At 47.4% G+C, this 23,729-nt stretch overlaps 1 protein-coding gene across 4 annotated transcripts in view; it reads left to right on the forward strand.

Annotated features, from left to right (window-relative positions):
- The window catches only part of LOC124307589 (homeotic protein ultrabithorax-like), a 119,012-nt gene that overhangs the window by 64,790 nt on the left and 30,493 nt on the right, over nt 1-23,729 (forward strand). For 3 of the 4 annotated variants that reach the window (XM_046769639.1, XM_046769467.1, XM_046769731.1), the window contains one exon: nt 16,145-16,552. In XM_046769639.1, coding sequence (XP_046625595.1) covers nt 16,145-16,473 — 329 coding nt within the window. In that variant the 3' untranslated portion in view covers nt 16,474-16,552. Of the gene's footprint in view, nt 1-16,144; nt 16,553-18,108; nt 18,238-23,729 lie in introns of those variants that run through there. The other variant, XM_046769555.1, reaches the window with a different exon arrangement.

The following is a 23,729-nucleotide window of genomic DNA, read 5'->3' on the forward strand; positions in this document are numbered from 1 at the left end:
GTTCGGTCATCACGAATTTCAACAATTATAATAATTAGATATTACTGCGTGTGCTTATATACGTACAAATTGAAGCTCTGGAAACTGTAAAAAAAAAAAAATTACTGTGTTAAAATTGACCAATAGTGGCCGGTGTGGACTACCGTAGAACAATTCTTGTGGTCAATTGAGAACTTGAACGTCAGACGATGTTAAATTAACATAAAAAAATATTCCATAGAAGTCTACACCGCATTTTTTTTCACAATTACCGAACGTGCTCAAGGCTGTACGTAAGGTTATGAAAAGTTGAAAAAGGTTCGGTAATTTATAACCATCAGGCGTCATTCAGCCGCGCTGGTATCACGTACAATAAGTCGATTATGGTTTGTGGCTAGATGCTGGGACAGAGTAGGTATACATAATACGGTGGATCGAGTGCATACGAGTGCAGGGTGGTATTTTTCCCCCGGGATAAAATGGTCACGAACAAGTATAAAGACGCCGTATCCCAACCGGCAGCATCTTCATACTTACACGCTGGGTATAGTTTCACGTTCGTCGCATAACTCTGAACTACAGCCAGCCATTGATTACCGGGTGTGGGGCTAGAGCGGCGTCTTATCTTCCCCTCGCACGCCCCTGCCTGGTCCGTACAATCGTTCCTCGGGCTTGAAAATCCCCCAACCTTGAAATACCCCCGAGTTCATCCCCGGAATTAATATCTCCAGCTCGTCCGGCGGCTCGTTCATCACACTTTGTCGACCCCGCGCGTAAAACGACGTGAGTCACATTGCGAATTATTGCATCCATATTACCCGAATGGCGAACTGCGCCGCGGCAAGGCAAGAAAAACGCCAAAGGACGGATCGCGCGTTTGCCTCGCGAAACGAGTCCTCGCGGATTCCGGTCCGTAACGTTTCATCGGGTGAAAACTCGCTGCCTCGTTCAGGCACGAGATCGCCGTGTACAATTTCAGCGTAAAAGGATAACGAGGAGCTAGCTGCTCCAGCTATGCAGAGAGATATCGCGTATGCGGATAAGAAAATTGCCCTGCTCTACTGCACTGTTGAGCAATTGAATCATGCGAACTTTTTGCACTTCTGTATTGAAACGCGAGCCAGTGTACGAGGGGGGTTCTTAAGAGATCCATGTGTATATAATTTCTCACTCAGGTTGTATAATACATATAATTGTACCAACACGGCTCTTGTAATCCGTACACTTTACAACCGTTATTAAGGCTTTCATTCCGCAAACCCTATCAGGCTTCGTGTTAATGGTTAATAAGCTCGCGATAAATTACTTCACACAGTTCGTTTTTCCTAATATCGAAAATTGCTCAACTTTCTAATACGGGTTCAGAATTGAAAATAGCGCAGAATTCTTTTCTTTCCGTGCAATTTTTCTTTCTATTCATGCATTTTTCCCCGCCGTGATTTTTTTACCTCTCCACCTAGCGAATTGACCAGTCCGGACGTTGCTACAATTCTCACCGCACGACTAATAAAAAGAATAGTTTGAAAATTTCCGAAACAAGATTAGCCCATACTCGAAGATGCTGTGTCCGATTGTTTGGAGGACCGTTTGCCGGATTCGCTATTCAATCTAAAAAAATCCCTTACGATAACATCGTCGTATACCGTTCAACAATTGGAGTCCAGGTGAAAAATATCGCATGCATGTCGAAGCAAGACATGCGCAAGTATCGGACTCCATGGTCCGAAGGATTGGTGACGGAGTGGGAGGGAGAGGGGGGAGATGAAGGGGGGAGAGATTTCGCAGAACATGCACACGGGACAAGGCGGAGGAGGGCATGTACTCATTTTTGACAAGGGTTATTTCTTGCGTCCGTTGCACAAGGATCCGGCGAATGACGCGATGATGACGAGCCGCCATCTCGCCGCAACTTGGGAGGTCCGCTGTTGATATTCCCCCCTCCGTTACCCTCCGTGACTCCGGCGTACCGGTCAGTCCCTTTCGAACACCGGCCTCCCCCTCTCCTCCCTCCTCTCTCCTCTCGCGTCTCTCTTTCTCTCTTTCTCTCTTCGCCCTTACCCTGCCCTCGTATCTCCGGGCCTTGCGCTTCTTGCGCAGGTAAACTTCTATTCTCCTCGAGCGGAGTTGGTCGGGCCCCGCCGCCCCCTGTTATCCGGGGTCCAGACCCTCGGGAGACGTCCGAGAGACGGAGCGGAGGGTGGGGCGAGGGAGGCATGAGACCTCGGAGCACGCCACGATCATATTTTTTGCATCCTCTTCGCGAGACGTAGAGCCTGAGTGTGAGTGAGCCGATGAAAATGGTGGACCCGCAGCATTCCGGGCCGGAGGATGTATTATCGGCGAGTAGAGGTATCTCTCCGTTTCGTAAGAGGATTCGGAGTCACTGCCTGCACATATTTAACCGTGACCGTACGACGATGACGGTTATGAATTGACCGGAGGGGGGTGAACCGGAAGAGAGCTGGTGACCCCGAAGGGCGGAGAAAGAGGAGAGGAGAACCGAAGGGTGGCGCGAAAGAGGTTTTGGCGTATAAGCGCAATCGCTGCAGCATCGATAAACGCAACGTCGGTAATAACCGGCAATTTGCGAGGACTTTTAGTTAGGCAGCTCGCGTACCCGGCATTCGTGAACGGGTCGGGGATCCGTAAGAGATGGAAGGGGTAATTGCTATAAGAGGGGTTGGTCCGTTGGCTGCTTCGTTCCTATGTCTTCTCGGCATTCTGCCGCTGATATATACGTAGGTATATACATATACATGTATACATCCCTCGGTAAAGAGAGGACGTGGTTTTCTCATCGACTTGTGCAGGACCAACCGCGTGACGCGAACCGAGTGGCCAAGAACTTTGGTTGAAAAATGTCGAACGCCGTCAACCGATTCCCCCGACCCTTCTTCTCAAAATTATACATAGGCAGACCGATATTTGTCCGCACGTCGTTAAAAGCCCCTTCATCGGCCCGATTACATTAAACGTGTATATAGTTTTATACGGCGACCGTTTATCTCTCCGGTATAGATTGCAAAAATTTCAGCGAAGTGAAATGTTGCAGAGAAAATGGAGGAGTAAAAGTAATCTGCAATTCCTTTCCACACCTCTCGACTTTACAAGCGATTCTAGCAACGTTCACCTGCGTACGTTTCGTAGTATAAATACATTAACGCGTTGTCGTAGATCGGGTAGATACAATTATGTATTGCGTGCGGATCGACGTATTGCGTAAACCTGTACCGACACTATAACTTATACAAAGGTCCGAAAGCCTCGAGATATCCTGTCGGCGCGCAAAGGTCGAAGTGGATATCTTTATAAGAGCTTAATTCGTGGGGCGTGTGATGCGCTAATGACTACCTACGCTCTCTATAACATAATCACATCCTACGCCTAACCCTCTTATACAGATACACTATAATCCAAGTGTATTGACCGTCGGGTGTGTGCGTGTATATTTACATGTATATTCTTAGCTTCTCTATATATGTATACTGATTTATACTCGGCACGGCCGGCCGTAACTTTAAAATTATATCAATTCCCTTTTCTAAGCGTGCGGAAAAATTTTCTGTCGCGTATATTATTCGCGCACAAGGGTGAAAATTGCCACTGTCCGCACGTCTAGGTAGGTATACGTGCATAGGTAATATATAATACGTCCTCCCTGATATTAGCCATCTTTGGATGTAGTCGGTTATATTCGCCGAACTGAGGGAGCGAGTTCGCTTATATTGGAGAATGACGTATATTCGCGGATATTATAGACGGTGAGGTTTACGTGGATTGTGTTTTACGGAGTAGAGTATATTTATGACAAAGTAGTCGCATCTCGATTGGCGTTATTCAACTGCAGGGTGGCCAGTTTATTCTCTCCTTCTACATACCTACTATATTTCTTCTCTCTTTCTCTCCCCCTCTCTCTCTAACCTCCTCTGTCTGACGTTTTTTTTTTTTTCTACGTTTCTGCAATAAAGTACGCCTATCTAATCAAACTATAAAATTGATGGGGTTCTCCTATCGCTCGCGAGACCCACACATCTGTCTCTTTTTCCAAAGTTCGGTGAAATACAGCCCCCTGCACAGTCGTCGCGGTAGTTCCATGGACCCGATCTATAGCCGCCGCCTCGTATCCTGAGAATGGTAAAAACGATCTGAAAGCATCGCGCCGCGGTGCTGCGCCATTGTCATTCGTATATTAACGTCGCTTTCAAACTCGTTTGATTATTATTCTCATAGTTCAGCCGCAATCAACGCGGACAGAGTAATTGCTACCATAAATTTGTCCTTCGGGTTATTGCCATATACGGGTACATACGTACAGATTTTCTTTTCAGGCTAGAAGTCGCAAGTAGAAAACTTGATTTTTTGTTGTTTTTTTCATTTGATAAAACGAAGAACCGAAGACTGGAATAATTATAATTTTTACGCAGCTCAGATATGTCGGATAGAAAACAGAATCCAACATGTCTGTTGGTAAAATGATAAAAGAGATTAAAAGGAAGTTGCTGGCGGAGGCTGACCTGCGGAGACCTAATCTTTTTATTTAGTTTCTCTCTCTTTCCCTCTCTTTCTCTCTCTCACTCTTTCTCTCTCTTTTTCCGTAAGTGCTCCGCGTCCACCTATTTCTCATAAATTTGAATTAATTTACATGTATTTGAATTTACTGCTGGCCATACTTTATCAAAGCAATTAAGCTTTTAAGCTCGCATTTGCATTAATCCCCTGTTTATAATTACTCTGACTTTGAAGGAATTCAAAAGTTTCGGCTGCGGCAAGGACGCATGCGTCTCGCGCAACGTGTTGTACATTTTATCCGGTGACGTGCCGGAGTTCGGACTTTCGATCGCCGCGATCCTCGTGCGGTACGTACATACCTGCCCAGAAATTTTTACAAGAACACTTGACAACCCGAAACTCTGCGCCACCAGATGAGATACCCGATTGCGGACCCCGCAGTGAGGAAGAAAAAATACACAAGCAAAAAAAAAAAAAAAAAAAAAGGAAAGAACCACGTAATTGACCACAATCGATGTATAATCGCACCCTAATTGTTCCCGATTACGCATGTACCTTACAACCGTGCCAACGTATATAACCATGCAAGGTAATTACGCTCTGCGAGGTTCACAGTTATATGTATACTTCAAGGAAGAATCGATTAGCGAACTACGTTTCCCTTAATATACGATCGGTTGATTGTTTGTAAGTAATTGGACTGCAGCGGTGCACACATGCTTGTATGCACCTGCAACGATTAAGTTCGCTTCTTAACGTATACGAACCGTATTTGAGGTCCAAAAAATACAGAAATCAGTATATTATAGTAATTATTTCACCGGAGATTGGATGCGAAGTATCAATCAACCAGCACGTAAAATATTATCGATGCAAATACCAGACAAACTGTTGACACGTCGATTATACCTACTCGTATGTGAGGTAATTATGCACCATTTCCATTAGACGTGCGTATAGTAACAAGCAGAGAAAACTGGAATCAACGGAGCTTATTCTTCCACGCAGCTTTTTTCACACGGGTTTATAAATGGAAAAAAATAAAAAATTGGATTCTGATGGAAAAAGAATCCGGAGAAAAGTACTGCACACACGGTTTGGGGGACCAAGTTTCAATTTTCCGGAACATTACCTCCGTGAGTAGGAAATTGGTGCGCTTATCGGTAGATTCGACGAGACAATTCGGAATCGCTCTCGAGTGATTATGCGTGCACGTAACAGTATATCAGTACATTCGACACCGTTACGTCTAAAATGGTAAACGGCATATCGTGTGTCCGTCACATACCGGTTTTCCGAGTCTTACAAAATTTCTCTGAAATGTCCACCGTGATGCAGTAAACTCGCTTGAATGAGGGAGAAAATCCTGTATGGTGTTACAGCGTAGAAGCGAGTTAACGATAATTCCAAGGAGTTGGCGCACCCCTTAGCTGGAAAGCCGAAGGTGTAGAAACACGCGTGTACATCACGCATACGTAGGTACGATACATTTTGAAGTGGAAACCAGACGCCCCTCGCACACGCTGTGTCATCCGGCATTGTGTGTCACCGTGTAAAACGGCGTCGCGCGTTTCAAAGTCGGGTCGACGAGACACCAGCTAGAGCCGAGGTTAGACGGGACTGCAGGATAAGGATGAGGAGGAAGAGGAGGATGAGGTGGGCGTCGCAAGGTGCGCGCTAGGCCGTCTCGCGTGCGGAGCATTGGTGTCGCCGGTTTGGATTTAGTGCGTGAGCGCGTGTTGGCGTTGCGCGCAGCGCACTTACGTCTCTGCGCACTCGTCGTCCCTGGGATCGTTGTGCATTTTGTGCGTCGCGGTGCGAGCCAAGTGTTGGATATAAGGTGTGTACAATGTGTCCATGTTGTACCCTCCGTACGAATATACACGGGTTTCGCCGGTGTGTGACGAGGGTACGTGTATATTCCTGATCCTGACTGCAGCATCACCGGCAGCAGCAGCGGCAGCAGCATGGCTGGCAGAGGGTGTGGGGAACGAAGCCGAGGCTCTATTCAAAGCGGATGATTCAGTGGCCGCTGCTGCAGGGGATAAGATCTCCTGGTCCGCCGCCTCGTTCATCTTCCTACTCACCGGCGAAACGACTTTCCTCGGTTCGAGAGCCAACGACCAACGAACCGACCAACCTGTACGCAACCAGCCGAACGACAATCCTTTCCGTTTCTTCTTCGACTTGTTCGTAGATAGCGGGAACCGAGTCGTTCCAACGATCGCGGTTCGGCCGGTATAGGAACTCTAGCCGCGGTTATCTTGAGAAGCCCGGGTATACGCGTTACCTGCCTGTATTCCCGCGAACGGGGCTCGTCGGGAACCTTCTTTATTTCACCCCCGTTTTTGCCGTACCCGAATCCCCCTTTCGACCTAGACGCGTCAACCGTAACGATTCCCGAATGCCAGCAAAGTAAGTTTGATACGCAGGGAGCTGTGGATTTTTTGGCACCAGAAATCGCCGCCCGCGGGGCGCACCCCGTTATAACACCGGAATCGCGAATGAAGTAGCCTGCATGCAACGCGGCCACTAGTTTCCTAACTTTCTGATTTATCGCTGTTCATTACTACATCCGCAAACCGTCGAATAATACTCGAGCCCCCGTGTTAACAACTGCATGTAAAACCCACGAATCACAGTCCCGGCAGCCAACGAGCCATCGTCATAGGCAACCCGCTCGATAGAAGGCTAATTTCGAATCTATACTCTCCACCGTTTCACGCAAAAATTATCAACCCCACTTTTCGCAATCATCTGCGCAAACACGCAGGCAACTTTTAACGCGTCTTCAAAGTTAATTTCACCATTTCGCCTTCACACGATGTAACGCTGATATTAACATAATACTCTCGAATGGTCAACAATCACGAGGTTGTATAAAGTGAAAATATAATTTTCGGTTAAATGCAAAAGAATTTTGAAATTCGGGTATTCTTTTCTTCAAATAATCTTACAACCGTAATCACGCGCAAAATTTATAGACGCACCTCGATTTAGCCAAATAGACCCTAATCTTCATCTTCACTTTGAATTCGCACCTCATTCGTGACTCTCTTGCAATTACTTGAGGTCGGTGAGGAATATCGTTGTTGGAGCACTATGGCGTCTCTCGTCCATGGAACCGGCTCGCCCCACCTGAACGGAGTCCTGGAGCCGGTACGGGGCCCCCTGGGGCCTAAAGAGACCCGGGTCCCTCCTCTGGCACGGAGCGAAGGGACCGCCTGTGTAATCCCGCTTGCAAATTATCAAATCATCTAGCCGATACTTGTTAACTGCACCAAGTTAAGTCATTATGACGGAATGCCGCCGCGGTGGCATGAATTATGTATCGATGCATGCCTATATATACTTTCACAGGGTTCGAGATCCATTCGGTACCTGTCACACGGACATTCCCCGATACCTCGCCCACTCATCTTTTCGCCAAAGTTGGCCAATTTCATCCGTTGACACCTCCCGTATCCGAGTCTGCGCTCCGACTTGGTTAAATTTTTCGAACCTACGTTGGAAATCGAATGCCTTTGGGGTGCGTCGCAATTTGCAACTGCGTGAGATTACACCGGTACGACTTGGCATTTATTAATGCCTCTCCGACGATTCCCGGAGTTTTTTATGCACCCTGCCTCGACCGTTGAGGATTTGTAGTTTGCCAAGTTTTAAAAGGTTTCTAAAGACCTCGAGTTCAGAGGTAGTCAAGCTCTCGTGGTGCAGGACGGGCGCGTGGATCAGGATTCAGCTCGTACCTTAAACGCGCGGCCTCTCCGCAAGCAGCGAGAAATAAGGCGGCAATAAAGCATATGTAAAATATATTCTGGAATTCCTTTTAGGACGCAGATATACGGTCTGCTGCCCGTTGTTCGGGTCTCTCCGACGCATGCGTGCGATGCAAGGATGTATTACAGCCACGGTGTGCTCTACGAGTCAGTGTGCTTTTACACTTATATCTGTAGCCATCCCCGACCCGGCAACCACAAGCGAGAAAAATACTGTGACAGTGGTGAGACGGCGAGTATAAGGAGAGAAACATATGCTCGCGGTCGAATAGGTGCAGAGGTTCGATTCCGCCATTGACACGAAATTCGTCCTCTTGCCCCCGTATTAAACGTATCAAACCACCCTCTAATTACCGAACTCATCAAACGCGCATTTCTATACTGCATGCGTGATCGAGATACATTTTTTACCAATGTTCACCTGCAGCGTGAAATTTTTGAGAAACGAGAAGGCGAGAGAAAATCTCGGAGGATTTGGCAGTCCGGGGGGATGGAGGTGCCGTTGCAGGAAGAAGGAGCGAGGGGCGAGGTGTCGCCTTACAACCGGCTCGCTTACCTGCGCGAAAGCCTCCTTTGCATTCCATCTCCTTCGCCATCTTCGACGCTTTGCTTCTTTTGCCACAGGTATACGTATACCGAGCTATACGTTCACCCCTTTGCCCTCGTCTCAGTTCTCTACTCCTCCTCCTCCTCCTCCTCCTCCTCTTCACCCTCCTCCCCATCCCTCCGCGTTGTACATTTCTCGTTCTCCTTTTGCCTGCAATGCACCGTTGCACCGGTCGCTTCTCTCGGTCTTTGCATAATTATAACAGTTACTGCGGCAAAGTCGAAACCCGACGCAGCGCGGGCATGGCCGAAAAGTAGCTGTGCGATTGCTGTCATGTATTACGTATTTATACCGACATTCACGATCTATAATCCGTAACGGTTGTACTCGACCAGTTGGCAACGTTTGCTGGTATTATTATCAGGTAACTAAAGAGTCGAGAAAAGTTCTGACAGGAAGAGTATCTTGTAGATCAATTTTTGCAATCATGTTTTTTTTTTTCGAAGAACCAATATGTATAACGGATCAATTATTATCATAGAATTCTGTAATATAATGGGTTACGAATGAAATTTTACAAATTAGATTAATTTGCTTTTAGAATAGTTCCGGATATTTATGTTCGATGGAAAACTTTTGCGATAAAAGTTTTTCCAAGTTTCTAAATCGGTAAAAAGTTCAAGATAGAAAATCCACCATCGTAGCTGTGCATCGCTAGAGATTTTAAAATAAGTTTGCCAATGTTTGCGATCAGATTACCTTTCTTTTTTTTCTGCCCGATTCGCAAAAAACAGCTATACGACATCGAGATATCAAATAGTTTACCGCCGCGCATGTAAGTAAAACTCTGCAAGGGTGAGAATTATCTATGTATCTACCTACGCGTTCGTGTCACAGCGGTAAACGATCTCTCGAAATTTTAGGGGAAGCTTAAAAAGAAGATCTGCTCGGATGCAGGGTTTTCGAGGGTAGGTAGGTACCACAAATTAAGTCGCGAATTGTCGTATAATATAACTAGGCATTATTTGATTACCGAGGGTGGCATAAAATATTTACGGTAATTAGCTCAGAAGCTTTCTCTCGTGCCTTCACTTTTCGTTCCGTACCTACTACCCCCTGAGCCTGGGGCCTCACCCTCTCTCTCTCTCTCTCTCTCTCTCGAACGCCCAAGTAAGATAGGAGGGTGGGTGTAGCCTCGGAGCTTCTCTCCTGTTCTCTCTCTCTCCTCGTTTCCCTCATCTTGGCTCTTGGCGAAGCTGCAGCCGAAACGCGGGCACGTAATACCCACCCGTTTCGCCCCTGCAGCCACGTCTTGTGTGTTCAGAGCTCCCGCCGTTGTTGTCCCAGCGGACGCCGGGCAGAACATCCCCAACAAACTCCTCGGTATGAGATACGCGTAGCTACGCAGCGAGACCGTAGCTCACCGTGGCACTCTCCCCCCCATCCCCTCTCGTTCTCTCCCTTGCTCGAGGCAGGTAATCCCCTGGAGGGCGTGAGTTACGACCCGCGGCCTCGCGCGCTGGTCTCTCTTCGCACCACCCTCCCCACCTCCAGGAGTTCCTCGGCATCCTCCCACCGGCTTTCGCCCTCTCCTGAACAGCGTCCCTCTCTTTCTCTTCGTTTCGAATATCTCTTTCCCTTCCTCTCCGGCATACCTATCCCTACTCGGGGTTCAAGGATGGCGAGAAACAGGGCAAGACAGGGCAAGCTCAGAAGGCGAGGCTCGTCGCCGACTGTATAAGCGCCGAGCGCGGAAGACGCAGCTGGAGCGCATTTGTCAACCGTAATTAATAACTTATATCGGGAGGAGAGTTAACGAGGAAACCGATGCTGGCCTCTCAGCCTAGCTCTGCGACGTCTCGTAAGTTCAGGAGAGCCTCTGACGCGGGGGTGAGGCCTTCGTAAATACGAGCTTCGTTGGCACGGCCTGCGTGCTTTGCTGCCTACCGCGCATCCGAGGGTGCCTGCTTCGAGTGGCTCCTGGGTAACGAGGTTAACGAGGGGCATCTGGCTCGCCCATGATCCGCCGCCCGGCCAGCCGGCCCTGTGCACCCTTCCGACCTTTTGCGGAAGAGCGAAATATTCCAAGGACTCCTGGAGGATCGCCGCGGTCGAGATGAGAATAATCAAGGTGCACGCCGCTGCGTCGTATAGTCACGGTTCCATATTTCTATCCGTGGCTAATTCTCTCTGTCCGAAACTCAGAGGGCTGGTATCCATTATTCATGCTACAGCATTGGATGACGGATGTATGGACAACCGGAAGTCCCACTACCCTCCATGTTCGTCTATTTGCGCTATTCCGATCGATGATAATTCTTGCAAATTTACGCCGCAGTTTGACAGTTTCGTTTATGGATCGGTAGCATCAACGGATGCAGCCGGAATCAGCAATCGCGCAGGGATGGCGGCGGAGAGAAGTTTTTTCGAAAACAAAAATATTGTATTAAGCCAATCGGAGAAGTCAGCTTCGCGTCGGGGTTCAGGAATTCCCTGATATTGGCGAATGCACTGTTCTGCACGATCGGGCAGATTCTTATAATGATCCTTGGCGATGCCGGTGACGTAGGGTAGGCGGGTGTGTTTATACGCGCAGCCAGCTCTCACCCCAGAGAAAAGCGATTGCTTCTGTTTCCCAGCTCGGTGATCTTGTAACGCGTGTCTACATATGTAGCTCCCTGATGTACCGTATACCTACGCGTAGAGAGTGTGTGTGTAAGTCAACGTAGAGGCTAAATTGGTATCACAAAAACCTTACGGATTGCCAATCTCACGTAATTCCGTCTCGGCGAAGAGACTGCAGGGTCGGGGGATGATGCATAGCGGCCAGACTAATCTTATAAACCAAAACTTTGCTCATGGTTCGGACCTCCATCTACCCCAAGCTGAGGAACGACTACAAGGGAGGCGGTCGTCAGTCTAGTGGCCTAAGCCTATGGGAAAATCGCCGTTCGCTAAGAAAAAGAGAGAGAAAGGAGGGTAAGAGAACGCGGGCGAAAGATACATTTCTCCTGCGGTTCGGGCCAATTCACTTACTTTGATTTGATTGGCTCCACACGTGTAAACGCGCGCCTCCGACGCCGCAGAGCGCGCTTAGCACTCTTGTAACACACGTAGCTAGCCGTGCACGGGGTATGTAGATATCAACGTCTGGGTTCGGATTGCGTGGTGGCTCGCCTAACGCATACGTACATACGTGTAATGGCTGTATATACGCCGAGTAAGGGGGTAAAAGGGGCCGCGGGTTCACTCCATAGACGGCGGATAGTGAAGGGAGGATTTTGGCGAGCTCGTGTTTTGCGAACCACGAACAAAGTTATGGGAGCCCTGGCAGCAATCAGCGTATTGGCTCTTCTTATTAGAGTTGGCAACAACTCTCCCGTTTTCCCCTTTTATTGCCCGCGCCCCCATCGCCTCCCGACCTCCCCAAAGAACGTCTAAGCTTTTTCGGCCTTCGGCTTCGCGTTCGCTCGGTTTAGCTCCAGACAATTCGCGTACGCTGCATTTCGGAAGAAAAATGACTCTCTTTATAGGTACCTAGATATACTGTCCCACTCGGTATCTTATTCTCGAGTAAACTCGCGTTTCGTAACATCAAATAGTGAAATTAGTTGAAACGTATCATCTTCACTCACCGCCTCGCCGGAGCAGCATTTAGAAATTCTGGTCACTACCTGAAAAATGAAAGAAAATGCACGATTATTTTTCAGCGATAGCCAATTTAATGACAGATATATACCTACGTATATTCGTTGAGTTCTATCAAGTATAGATGACCTGACTGGTAGTTTGGGAAATTCATAAAACGGACCGTTATACATTCCGATAGACTTAACGAGTTTGAAAAGTTTAAAGGACGAATACCCGAGCATTTAAACTTTCCAACTATGATCGTTTTAGCCCCATCCCATAGTGTTATATGTTCACTCTTCGAAGCGATAGCTTAAGTGAGCGAGTGAGAGATAGATAACGAAAAGTAGTCGTCTAGCCGATATCCAGCAGAGTTCACATCGATCTGCGAGAGGATATTTTCACGTTTCGGCTAATCACACGCGTCGAATAAAACGGCGTGCCGCCTGGTAGTAACCGGTGCACACCGACCCAGCAAAACCGAGAGGGGAGCAACATCCCTGCAGAGTTTGGGCGAAGGCCCAAGCTGCCTCTCGAGGATGAAACACATTTTGCTATCCCCGCATGAAATTTATCCACCCTCTCGGTTAAACAGCCACGCACGCTTCTTTCTCCTCCCCTCATTCTTCCTCTTCTTCTTATTTTTCCGGGACGCATAAGGGGGGTGGTGAGTCTCCTCAGGCAACTTTGTTCCCCATCGTCTGAGGCGGGAGCTGTTGGGTGGCAGGGGAAAAAGCACCGAGATAAAGAGAAGGAATGAAAGAAAGATGGAGAAGCTGGGTAAGAAACCATGAGCGAGAGAGAGAGAGAGCGAAGGAGTCGCGAACCTGTCACATTTTCTACTTTACCCGAGACGTATGGGGGCGGCTTAATTGGGGGAACCCCCTCTCTTTTATTTATAAGTTTCGGAGTCTATCGCCCCCGCCCTGCGCCCCGTGAGGGTGGCGAAGCGAGATGCCGTGGAAGTAGCGGGGGTGGCGTTCCCCGATCTCCTCGCCCCCTCTCGCCGGCGGACCCGTGTGACAAATAACCCTTATAAACGCCGCTCTATAACTCCTGCCTCATGCCGCGAGTCCACGTGTAGGTGTTCGTCGGTGGATGGAGGGGGTGAGGGAGAACGGTAGCAGCACCACCGGTAGCAGCAGCAACAGTGGCACCCTGGAACGGGAATCAGGGACGCCCAGAGGGAGAGAGCAGCCGAGGGGGGTGAAAAGGGGACGACGGTTGGGCGCCGGGCCACTTGATTACGTCGCGATAATAAACATGGCGCCGATATGAACTCCCACGCGCTCCGCCTAGCTGTGTGTAATGCAACATTGTTTTCCCGGCTAACGTGTATACCTATATACGTTGTAGGTACGTACATACGATACGCAAACCTCCCGTATACGTATACACCAGACAACCACGTGACTTTATGTACATACCGCCAATAATAGATTGGTTAGATACGGGTACGAATATAATGCATTTATTGGGGGATGTTTCAAATTGAGTTACCGCATATACCGCGACGCCTCTCTCTACGCTGCGCAACGCGGTCGGCAAATCGACACTTCGTTACGATGTTTATAACCAGCAAATCTCCGCACAGGAATTACAATCGATATTTATCTGCAATAACCCTCAAGTCCATCATCAAATTCGCACCGGGATTTACATGCGTGCAACGGTGCAACCGTGCGAGCAATCATTTTCTTCTTTGTGTATCGGAAGGATAGATCATTTATCGGACTGTCGTTGATTCTTTGTGTTGAAATGACAAGAGATGAAAAATTTGCAACGTTACTACCGTACGTAAACCCTGGTTGATTTTTCAACAAGTCTGTGTTCAAGGCATTTGACACGATTCACAAGATGAATTGACAATGAGATAAATTTAATGTCGTTTCTCACGTGAAGATCAAACGATTCTTAAGACAATATACGCTTAATATTTTACCGGTATCTGCAGCTGAAAAATGCCACACAACGAGTTTAAGAAAAATTACGTCACGACTCCACGAAGCATTTTGGTCTGAAATGAACCGTAACGATATAAATCACCTGACTCCATAGCTCCAACTAACCGCTCGATTAGGTACCATTCGTAATCCCATCTCAAACAAAAAGTTTGAAAAACCACCATTGCACTGAGTCGCAATCATTCGAAAGTACAGGTACAGGCGAAGTCGAATGTATACATTTATATAAATAACTCATCACCCAAGTAAACGCAACCGCATCTCTATAATTCTCAAGGATGCACCTATGAATCTCAGAGTACCAGAGGTACACGATACCTACATGCATTTCCAAAGAGTATGGTGGAAAGACAAGAAGAAACAAAAAAAAAATAAAAAATACCGAATGATAATGCACACGTGGAAAAAATATTACCGGTTATATTTCGGTGTCGCCAATTAGTCGCAACGCACCGGGAAATCCCCTCATACCTATAGTTACAACACGCGACACCGTCGAGCTGTATAGCTACTGGCGCGAAGGGTGTAAGAGGGTGAGGAAAGCGATGAGTTTACGGGTGTGAGTGAGTAGGTGTCACGTAGGTGCGCGTACGAGCCGGTGTCGTCGAATTGGGTGTGGGTATAATCGGGCGAGTGTGTGCCGAAGTACGTACGAGTACCAACGGTGGTTGGGGCGGCGGGGGTGGTGGGGGTTTTACGAGGCAGTAACGGCCGATAAGGTGAGCCCGCGCCCCCAGCGGAGCTTATGCCGCTACCGTACCCAAGTGGCTGTTCAACGCCCAGGCAGGCCGTGCGGATGCATACGCGAGGAGTTCTTCGCCCCCTTTTTTTTTCTCCCTCTTCCTCTTCCGCACTCCAACAGCCCCATCAAAGCTCCGGGTACGTAGCCACCCACCCATCCACCCGCCAGACTATATCTTGTATATGTACACCTATCTGCGGCACACCGCGCACACACGCAGCGCACGCGGAAACCCCAGCGCTACACTTTATTTAAAACCATTTACACGTCTCTGAAGCTTTGCCTCCGGCTCTGTATATCCTTTTCCTCCACTCGGTTGTATCCCCTGCAACTGCACCGCGTACCTACATGTATGGGTATCCAGGCACTGGATATTGAGTGCCGTGCGCTACCGACTAGCACCGGTTATTTCCTCGTTGACAATCGTCATGGAAGATCAAACTCGATCGGTGAATCATTTCCTATTGTTCATATCCTATTGTTCATTCTCTGGCTGGCTATAAGGTACATGCACACAACTAAGCGATCATTTCTCCATGAACATGTACGTTTATCCCCATCCTCGAATCATCATCGTTGTCTTTAACGCAACGCGCGCACAGCCACCCGCGGCAGCTGCCGTCCGCGAATCCTTGAACGCAATTATACGTGGTATCGTAACTAACTGTCGGACAAATAACATTTTGCGATCTACGTGTTGGTTGAAACCAGTTTTTGCGCCAATTCCTAATACGGACGGGTATAATAAATCGTGGGAATTAAGATGAATGTCAATTCGTACATTATTTACTTAATGATGTCGTCGATTTTTTTCTGTTTTCTTCATTTAGTTTCTCGGAAGAGTAGATTAGTGGCTTTGGATGTGTGATTAAATCCCGAGCCGTTAATATACGACAACCGATTGAATCACCGGCATGCCGGACTCGGTACCGATATATACAATATGGACTTTCGGCTCAATCGCTTATTTGAGTTTTTTTCCTTCTCTTGTTTCCAGGAGCCAACGGACTGCGCAGGCGCGGCCGGCAGACATACACGCGGTACCAAACCTTGGAATTGGAGAAGGAGTTTCACACGAATCACTACCTCACAAGGCGGAGGCGAATCGAGATGGCTCACGCGCTTTGTCTAACGGAAAGACAGATAAAAATATGGTTCCAGAACAGGAGGATGAAGCTGAAGAAGGAGATACAGGCCATCAAGGAGCTCAACGAACAGGAGAAACAGGCCCAGGCGCAAAAAGCCGCTGCGGCGGCCGCCGTCGTTCATCAACAACAGCAGCAACAGCAGCAAGGGGGTGGTGGGGGCCCAGAGGCGGGGAACTAGGGGTACGCCCTGCACCGGACACCCCCAGACCACCCGCACCATCCTCTGCTAGCACCGCAATGTACACAGCTATATTAAGGTAAGCACTATCTCAGATTTCCTGCTACCGATTTGTGAAAAAGAAATTTAGATATCCGAAAGACGATTAGTCGTTACTCGCGAACCGTTTCAACTTCTATTCGACGAAAGGAACCCGCGAGGCGATCATCCGTGACTTCGTTACACGTGATATCATGGTACTGTATATGCATGGTGTACGTTGTACTAACGTGCGCGTCCGAGGTGTATGCACAGTGAAAAGTAGATGGCAAAAGCTTGCAGCCGACTTAAACGCGTGGGTAAATTCAACGCCAACGTTAAAATGTTGCCAATTCGTGATTACGTTGCCGAGGCTTCATTTTTCACATTGTATACATAATACACACGTGATGTACACGCATACGCGCGTAATCCTTATACCGGTCGAGGAGTATCGGCACCGCGAATACGTGTAAAGCATATATAAGATCGTACATCTTTCGAACGCGTTCGTGTACCGGTGGATCGGTAATTAAGCGATCAATCCGAGGGTATATATCCACGAATTATGCAGGGATATACCGTGTTGGCCGTTCGTAGGTATACAAGGTTCGTTCCTTCAAGTTTAACTTAATTATTTTAATTAATTCAGCGAGCGGAGGATCCCTACCCTAAGCTATTTACGACCTCTCCTGTATTAGGTAGACATACGTACGTACCATACCTTGGGTACACACCTTTATGTGGGTATAACCTGCAGATACATCCATCCTCGCCGGTGTACCAGGTGTGCGTTTAAATCCGTCGTAGGTATAATAAACGTAGAGAGAGAGAGAGAGAGAGAGACCGTACGGTGAAATCCACGTCGACGGCAAATTATCATTGCGACACGGTAAAATTCTGGAGATTTCCCTTCTCCGGCCGCAGGTCATTCTCTAATGTTTCATAGTACATATGTAATATATCAGAAGTTTAAGGCGTGAGCGCTTGGCGGAATTTTGGGACCGCGGCGGAAACTCGATTATACACTGTCAGAAAATTCACATTGTCGATAAGAATCGACACCGATTAGTGTGAAATTAAACATCATCTTTATGAATCGTTCGATTCGCGACACTGATTGGTCTGAAAATCAACACCAAAATGACGTGGACTTCTATAGAATATTCTCGGTGTTACATTTAACGCCGCATTTCTAACAGTGTATCCCCGTTGAAAATTATACACTCGCGTTCCACGTACGGATATCCACTTGGAAGACGAAAGTAGTTGTACTCGGTTTATGAAATGTTAACCCCGCAGTTCTCGTTGCTGAGCTGTGAGGAATACCTGAACGCGGTATCATCCTTTACGTACCTGAATTCGCACTCCATCGCTTTCCGCACGCGGCGACCGGCGATGTATACGGGTGTCTATTTCCATCCAGAAGTTTTGCATTCGAAGGTAAATCTTTCAGGAACGGATGTGTACGCGTGTTTGCAGCATGAATGTACGTGCGGAGATCGGCTGATTTCCGAGGAACCGGTATTTCGCCACGCACCTCCTCATTTTCGGCGTTACAATTGCCCATCTCATACCGTAGAAATTAGAAAGTTCAACATTTTTTTTTACCTGCAGGTATAAGGCGACCCGAAAAAGATTGCGGAGGGTAGTCGTGCGCGATTTTTCGTCCATTTGTCATCATATCCCGGTGAGATAATTCGACACTTTCACCGAAGTATAGTTCGCGTCTAAGGAGAGCGAGTGAAAAAAATAAAACTTTGGGAGAAATTTTCGGGACTTTTCTTTTTACCTTTCTCACCCTCGGCTCTACAGCGCCACTTAGTTCCAAGAAAATGAAGGACCCTTAGCTCGATGCGTGGTTCGACAGTATTGGTCGTAAAAAAAGGCTCACGATTTCGACACTTTCCTTACCACGGCAGACTTTCTCCGGGGTAAATGGAGGGTTTTATGACTTTTTATATCCGCCTGGGTTGGTGAAAATAACCCAAAGAAATAGAAAAACAATTCTTGATTTTCCGTTAGAAAAATAATAAATAAAAAATCTTTGACAGACTTTCGACTCGCACGGTGCGAGACAGATGACGGGCAAAACTGACCGTTCTTTCCGCCTGCCAACCAACGAGCTAAGCAGCCACTCGGTTACTCGCGTCTTCAAGACAGTCGCGGCAGGACGGAAAAGCCCTGAGCTATGGGACGTCGAACGTCGCGACGTCGTCCTTCGTCCTCGTCGGAAGTGCAGGAGCTGCAGCTTCCAGATGTTTTCAGAAATAACGATACATACCTCTCTCCAGATCTTCTGCGGTAGTGAAGTGAAGTTAAAAAAAAAAAAGGGAAAGTAGAGAAGCCGGCACCGGTTAGGCCCTGATTTGTGTGGCTGCTTTGTACCCTGAAATAAGCACGTTCTACCCATATACCTATAGATGGACGCGCGCTCCCGCGTTGCCATGTTTTTTCTGACGGCCGTCGTCTCATCGTCTACGTCTTTTAAAGTGGGAACCGGTAGAGCTCGCTACGTTGGTTAGTGAACTGTTGGATTTGGAAGTAAGGCACCGCGGTTTCAACGTTGTTCGATGGATCACGATTCGTCGTAAATTCCTGTCGTCGAGGCTCAACCTAAATTAAGCTCTCCTCGAAATTCTCAACGACCGTAGATTTATGTAAGCTTTTATCTCTCTAATCATCAGATTTATACCCAAAAGTAACGTCGGATAAACGAGCACAAGTGAGACTTACGCGCGTTTCAAAATTCAGCATGCAAATATGTTGGTCCTATTCATGAGAAATTTATATCCGCAATCCGGTGAATTAAAGCTTGAAAAAAATTAAAATGCAAAAATTCTCTCTGTTTACAACCAGTATACGTTAAAGATTTCTTGGATTATTAAAATAGCACGATTATACCTACATAAAAACTTACAGCTACCAATCCGCCGCAATTATTGACGTATAAAAAATTTAAGGTACCTATAACAAAGCAGGCACTGAATGGTACTTTATTGTCGAATCAGAGTTTGATTCTTTGACGAACGGGGCCGATCCATGAAATCTGATCCAGTTTATTCATTCGTTTCGTCTCCTATTCCAGGGGTCATCCGTCGATGGTCAACGATTGGCGGCGACCGTTTTGGACTTGGCGTATCGGAATTCGAGCCACGCGTTTGCCGGTCGTATCTCGCTTTGCGTGTCGTGCAGTCCTGCATCACGGATGCCAATACGTTTATTTATTGGAATACCGGTTTTAACGAGTACAACAAATGCAGCAACGCGTCGTAGAGAATGCTGTAACGAGTCATTCACAGCGTCAAGTGGATGTTATTACATAGTTTGAGCTGTGTAGCTAGTGCTTGATAAATTAACCGACACCCGGAACGTGTAATTAGTGTAGCACCTTCCGTAGCCAGGAATTACAGCTTGACCATTGCTCCGCGATTGATTGATCGGACTTGCGCAATCTCTTGTTTACAGCACTGCCAAAAATTATCGAGTAATTACTGAAGATCAGGTGTCTATGTTTAATTCTAAGGTGTTAAATCGAATATTGAACAAGCTGATCAACAATCTTGCGGAAGGTAGTGTTTGACTTTATTGAAAAACTGTAGAGGATAAAAATTCCAAAGTTTCAATGAATTCCGACAATTCCAAACGGCATAGTCTGGCAATCTGGATCATATAGACAATCGGTGATGAAAAATCATCGCTAAATCACCGTGGGTATCGATTTTAGTCGATCGGCTTATTTGCTAGTTAATTGAACCCCGTTAAGAGGCAGTGAAAATCGGAAGAGTAGTAGGCGACTAATTTCGAGCGAGCCAGGGGTTAAGGCGTTTTTATTAGCTTGTGTTGTCTGACACGGCGTGCGTGCGTCTCTCTGTAATCATGCTTTTGTACAGACGGCGGTGCCATCTAGCGGCGTTAACTGTCGTCGTTTTAGTTATGGCTGCTTGACCCTCCGAAGTAAAATGGGCGTGGCATAGAGAGGAGGGCTTTCTAGGAGGGCGGCCTTCCTGTTGCATAATAACCTTACGCGCGCGCGAATCTCGACTGTCGAGCCAAGAATTTGAATTTTATGGTTTATTTTTTTACCCGCGAAATCACGTGAATTTTCCAGAGAAATAATTGATGCTTGGTTGAAAGTCAATTTTGAATTAAAAAAAAAAAGAGTGAAGAAAAGACAAGAATTTGAAAAACGATAAATTATAAAAAAACAAGAAAGAATTATTCAAATATTTCAATTTTTGAGCGCAACTTTAAAATGCAGTGATAAAGCACGGAGAAAGCGTTATTTTAAATTCAAAGGTAACGACCGAAAGACGAAACGGAGTAGCACTACGCCTGGTGGGACTACTTTATTGGTTGGTCGTTCGGTGAGGAGATGGCAGCACGAATCAACGTTACTCACAGGGCCATACTCCATTCCTATTTTACCGGCGTGTCCTCCCCGTCTCCTTCGATCGGTATGACGGTTAATTTAGAGCCCTTCTATACCAGCTAAGTAAGAACGGCCAACGAGCGTGATTATTCGTTGGTAGTCCGACGATTACCAGTAACCGGGGTTTATGGTTTGTTTTCATTGTTCAGCCGGTAACCGAGACGCGCGGCACGTGCCCGAGGAGCTTGGCTTGGTGAGAAAACGGACATGCGCCAACGTTGGTACAGCAAGTGGAAGCTCCTATGAATGTGAATGAGCGCGGATTACCGTAGCGCCGGGGGACTGCTCGGTGTAGGTATAGTTCAATTCCGCAGTCTGGCTTCGGTCTGGCTTTTGAAATGAAAATAGACGTTTTATTAGGTAGTAAAACGTGATTTCGACAGATTGATGCCAGCCCACCGCGCTGCCGTCAAACGATGCGATGGTCGGTGATCTTTATTGGCTTGTAAAAGGAGACATTTATGATCCATAAAGGCATCAGCGGTGCGACAAGTAGGTAGTAGCCCAGTAGCCGTGCCCCCGCCTCCGCTTCCCGCGACTCTCCCGCAACTCGAAATCGTGAGTCAACCCTTCCTCCTCAGCCCCGGGGAGACCATTAGCCCCTAGACGCCCTTCGTCTTCCGCGTTTCCACGTCGCGACCAGAGAGTAGTAACGACAGTGCAACGGCCAAACCGACACCCACGTACTGCCAGCATCCATGGGCACGCGCCATCGCCCCCGCCTGGCCTTTTACGCTGATATTCGAAAGGAACGGACGGGCCACGGAATACCACCACCTCTGCTACACGGAGGCGCCAACCGAATCGAGAGAGCCTTCGAGATTTACAGGTTGCGTTACCGCGGTAGCACCTCGTAAACTTGGCTTAACGACTTCAACCGGGCCTAACTGCTTCCTTCCTGCAATCATCTCCCGACCTACCCCTATACAGAGTCACTCTGTAGCGCCACGCTTTCGCCGACATTTGTACAGGATGGCCTCGCGTCGGTGCAAAGATTGTCCGCGGTCTTTTAAAATCTGCACTTCATCAGCCGTCCACCACCGTCGATTACCCACATTTTTCATCCTCGATCAGAGACCGGATCGTTCATCAAAGCAGCCTTTGCAGTCCACCCAACATGGAAATGGTGTTTAAATTTCTCTTGCGTTTTCGCTTCTTTGCCATCTTTGACAAATATAGTCAATCGACTAAAGAAGCGACGTGATGTATATGGTCAGTGACAGATTGAGGCAGATCTACCAAACGTGCTTAAGAGGTAGTAGTTAGGTTTCAATGTCACGAGGGAATAGCAGGTACTAATGTCTTGAGCATTAATCTTGTTCCGGGAACGCCGACTTTGCCGTTGGCCACGTATCGCTGTTTTACGATTTGTTTTGATTGCGGGTCATTACCATATAACACCCTTCGTAATGGGTACAGCGACCACACGTTAAATCTTCTTTGTTGATTTTATCATGACATTTATGAGCAGTTATTAGGTGATACCACTCGGACGATCATAAAGTCTACGCCTTTGAAATTCAGGGAGTAGGGATTCTCCTTGAAGAATAAAGTGGCGGGGAGATAAATAGAGAGAAAGGGAAAAGTGACAAAGAGGAGGAGTGGGAGAGGTTGTCTCCAGAGAATCAGAGAGGGGAGGCTTATGGGTTGACGAAACATCCGCTAGATGCTGCAAGGCTTCCCAGGTCGCGTCGGGCCCAACCATGTTTCGAAGCCTGCATAAATTGTTCAGGGTACTTCATTCTTCGTATTAGTGATCGCATCGATCGGCTTGGAATTCGACCAGAAGTCGAACTCACACGCAACCATGTCGTTTCGATTCAATTTCGGAGCTCACGCAGAAGCTCGTTTCTCTTCAAATTTCAACCAAACGCAATCACCGGAACGAATAGATTTCCGCGTGATGTTTCATCAACGTTCGATCGCATAGCCTGGGAAACACAAAAATTCGGTGTTAAGGGTGGAACTTGAGAGCGCAAACACCTCCCGGAAGATTGCAATTAGAAAGTGCAGGGGGGCTGATTTAAATTCGGTACATATGTAGATGTAAAACGCGAAATATCCGGTTTCCTGAAGATATTAACATTTTTTGAACGGAGAGCGGTCGGGCTACCGCGGGATTCGGGGTGCACGATGATATAGTTCGGTTGGGTTACAGTAGCGACGATACTTCAGCGGGGCAACATTTGCACAACAATGAGTGGTGCTGTACTCTAAAAACTTCCAGAATTCCCGATGCTCTTTGCGGACGAAGGAGAAGAAAGAAGAAAAGGGAAGAGAAGCTAAAAAAATAACAGAGAACTTGAGGGAAAGAGAGGGTGCTGGTGTTCTGGCTCACTCTCCCGCTGGGATGGGATGCACCCAACATACGGTCCCGCTCGCTAGAGAACCAACGAACACAAAACCCAGTCTGACCTTCTCTTTTTACCTTTATTTTTACCTACCTTTTTACTTCCAACATTTTTTATTCTCTTTCGACGAACCAAGAGCCGGGCTATCCTGCAGGGCCTACTAGCACGCATCAGGGATGGGTAGATATTTCGAACACAAGCAATCGCGCTGCCGACTAGCGACGTTGCCAAACTGTAAGGTTCCCTTTCAATTTTCGACAAATCTCATCCCACGGAACCATGTTCAAACTAAGTCGGAATGAGCGGACTCACGAGCGTAGGGACAGAAGAAAAGGACATTAGTTATTCGAAATGACACGCAGATCACGTTACCCACTTGCGCGCAGCACATACTGCTGGATGGATATCATGATATAATGTGGATAACGCGTATGAGGATAAAGACGACGACGGCA

Source organism: Neodiprion virginianus, chromosome 1, assembly GCF_021901495.1.
Source record: "Neodiprion virginianus isolate iyNeoVirg1 chromosome 1, iyNeoVirg1.1, whole genome shotgun sequence".
Taxonomy (NCBI): Eukaryota; Metazoa; Arthropoda; class Insecta; order Hymenoptera; family Diprionidae; genus Neodiprion; species Neodiprion virginianus.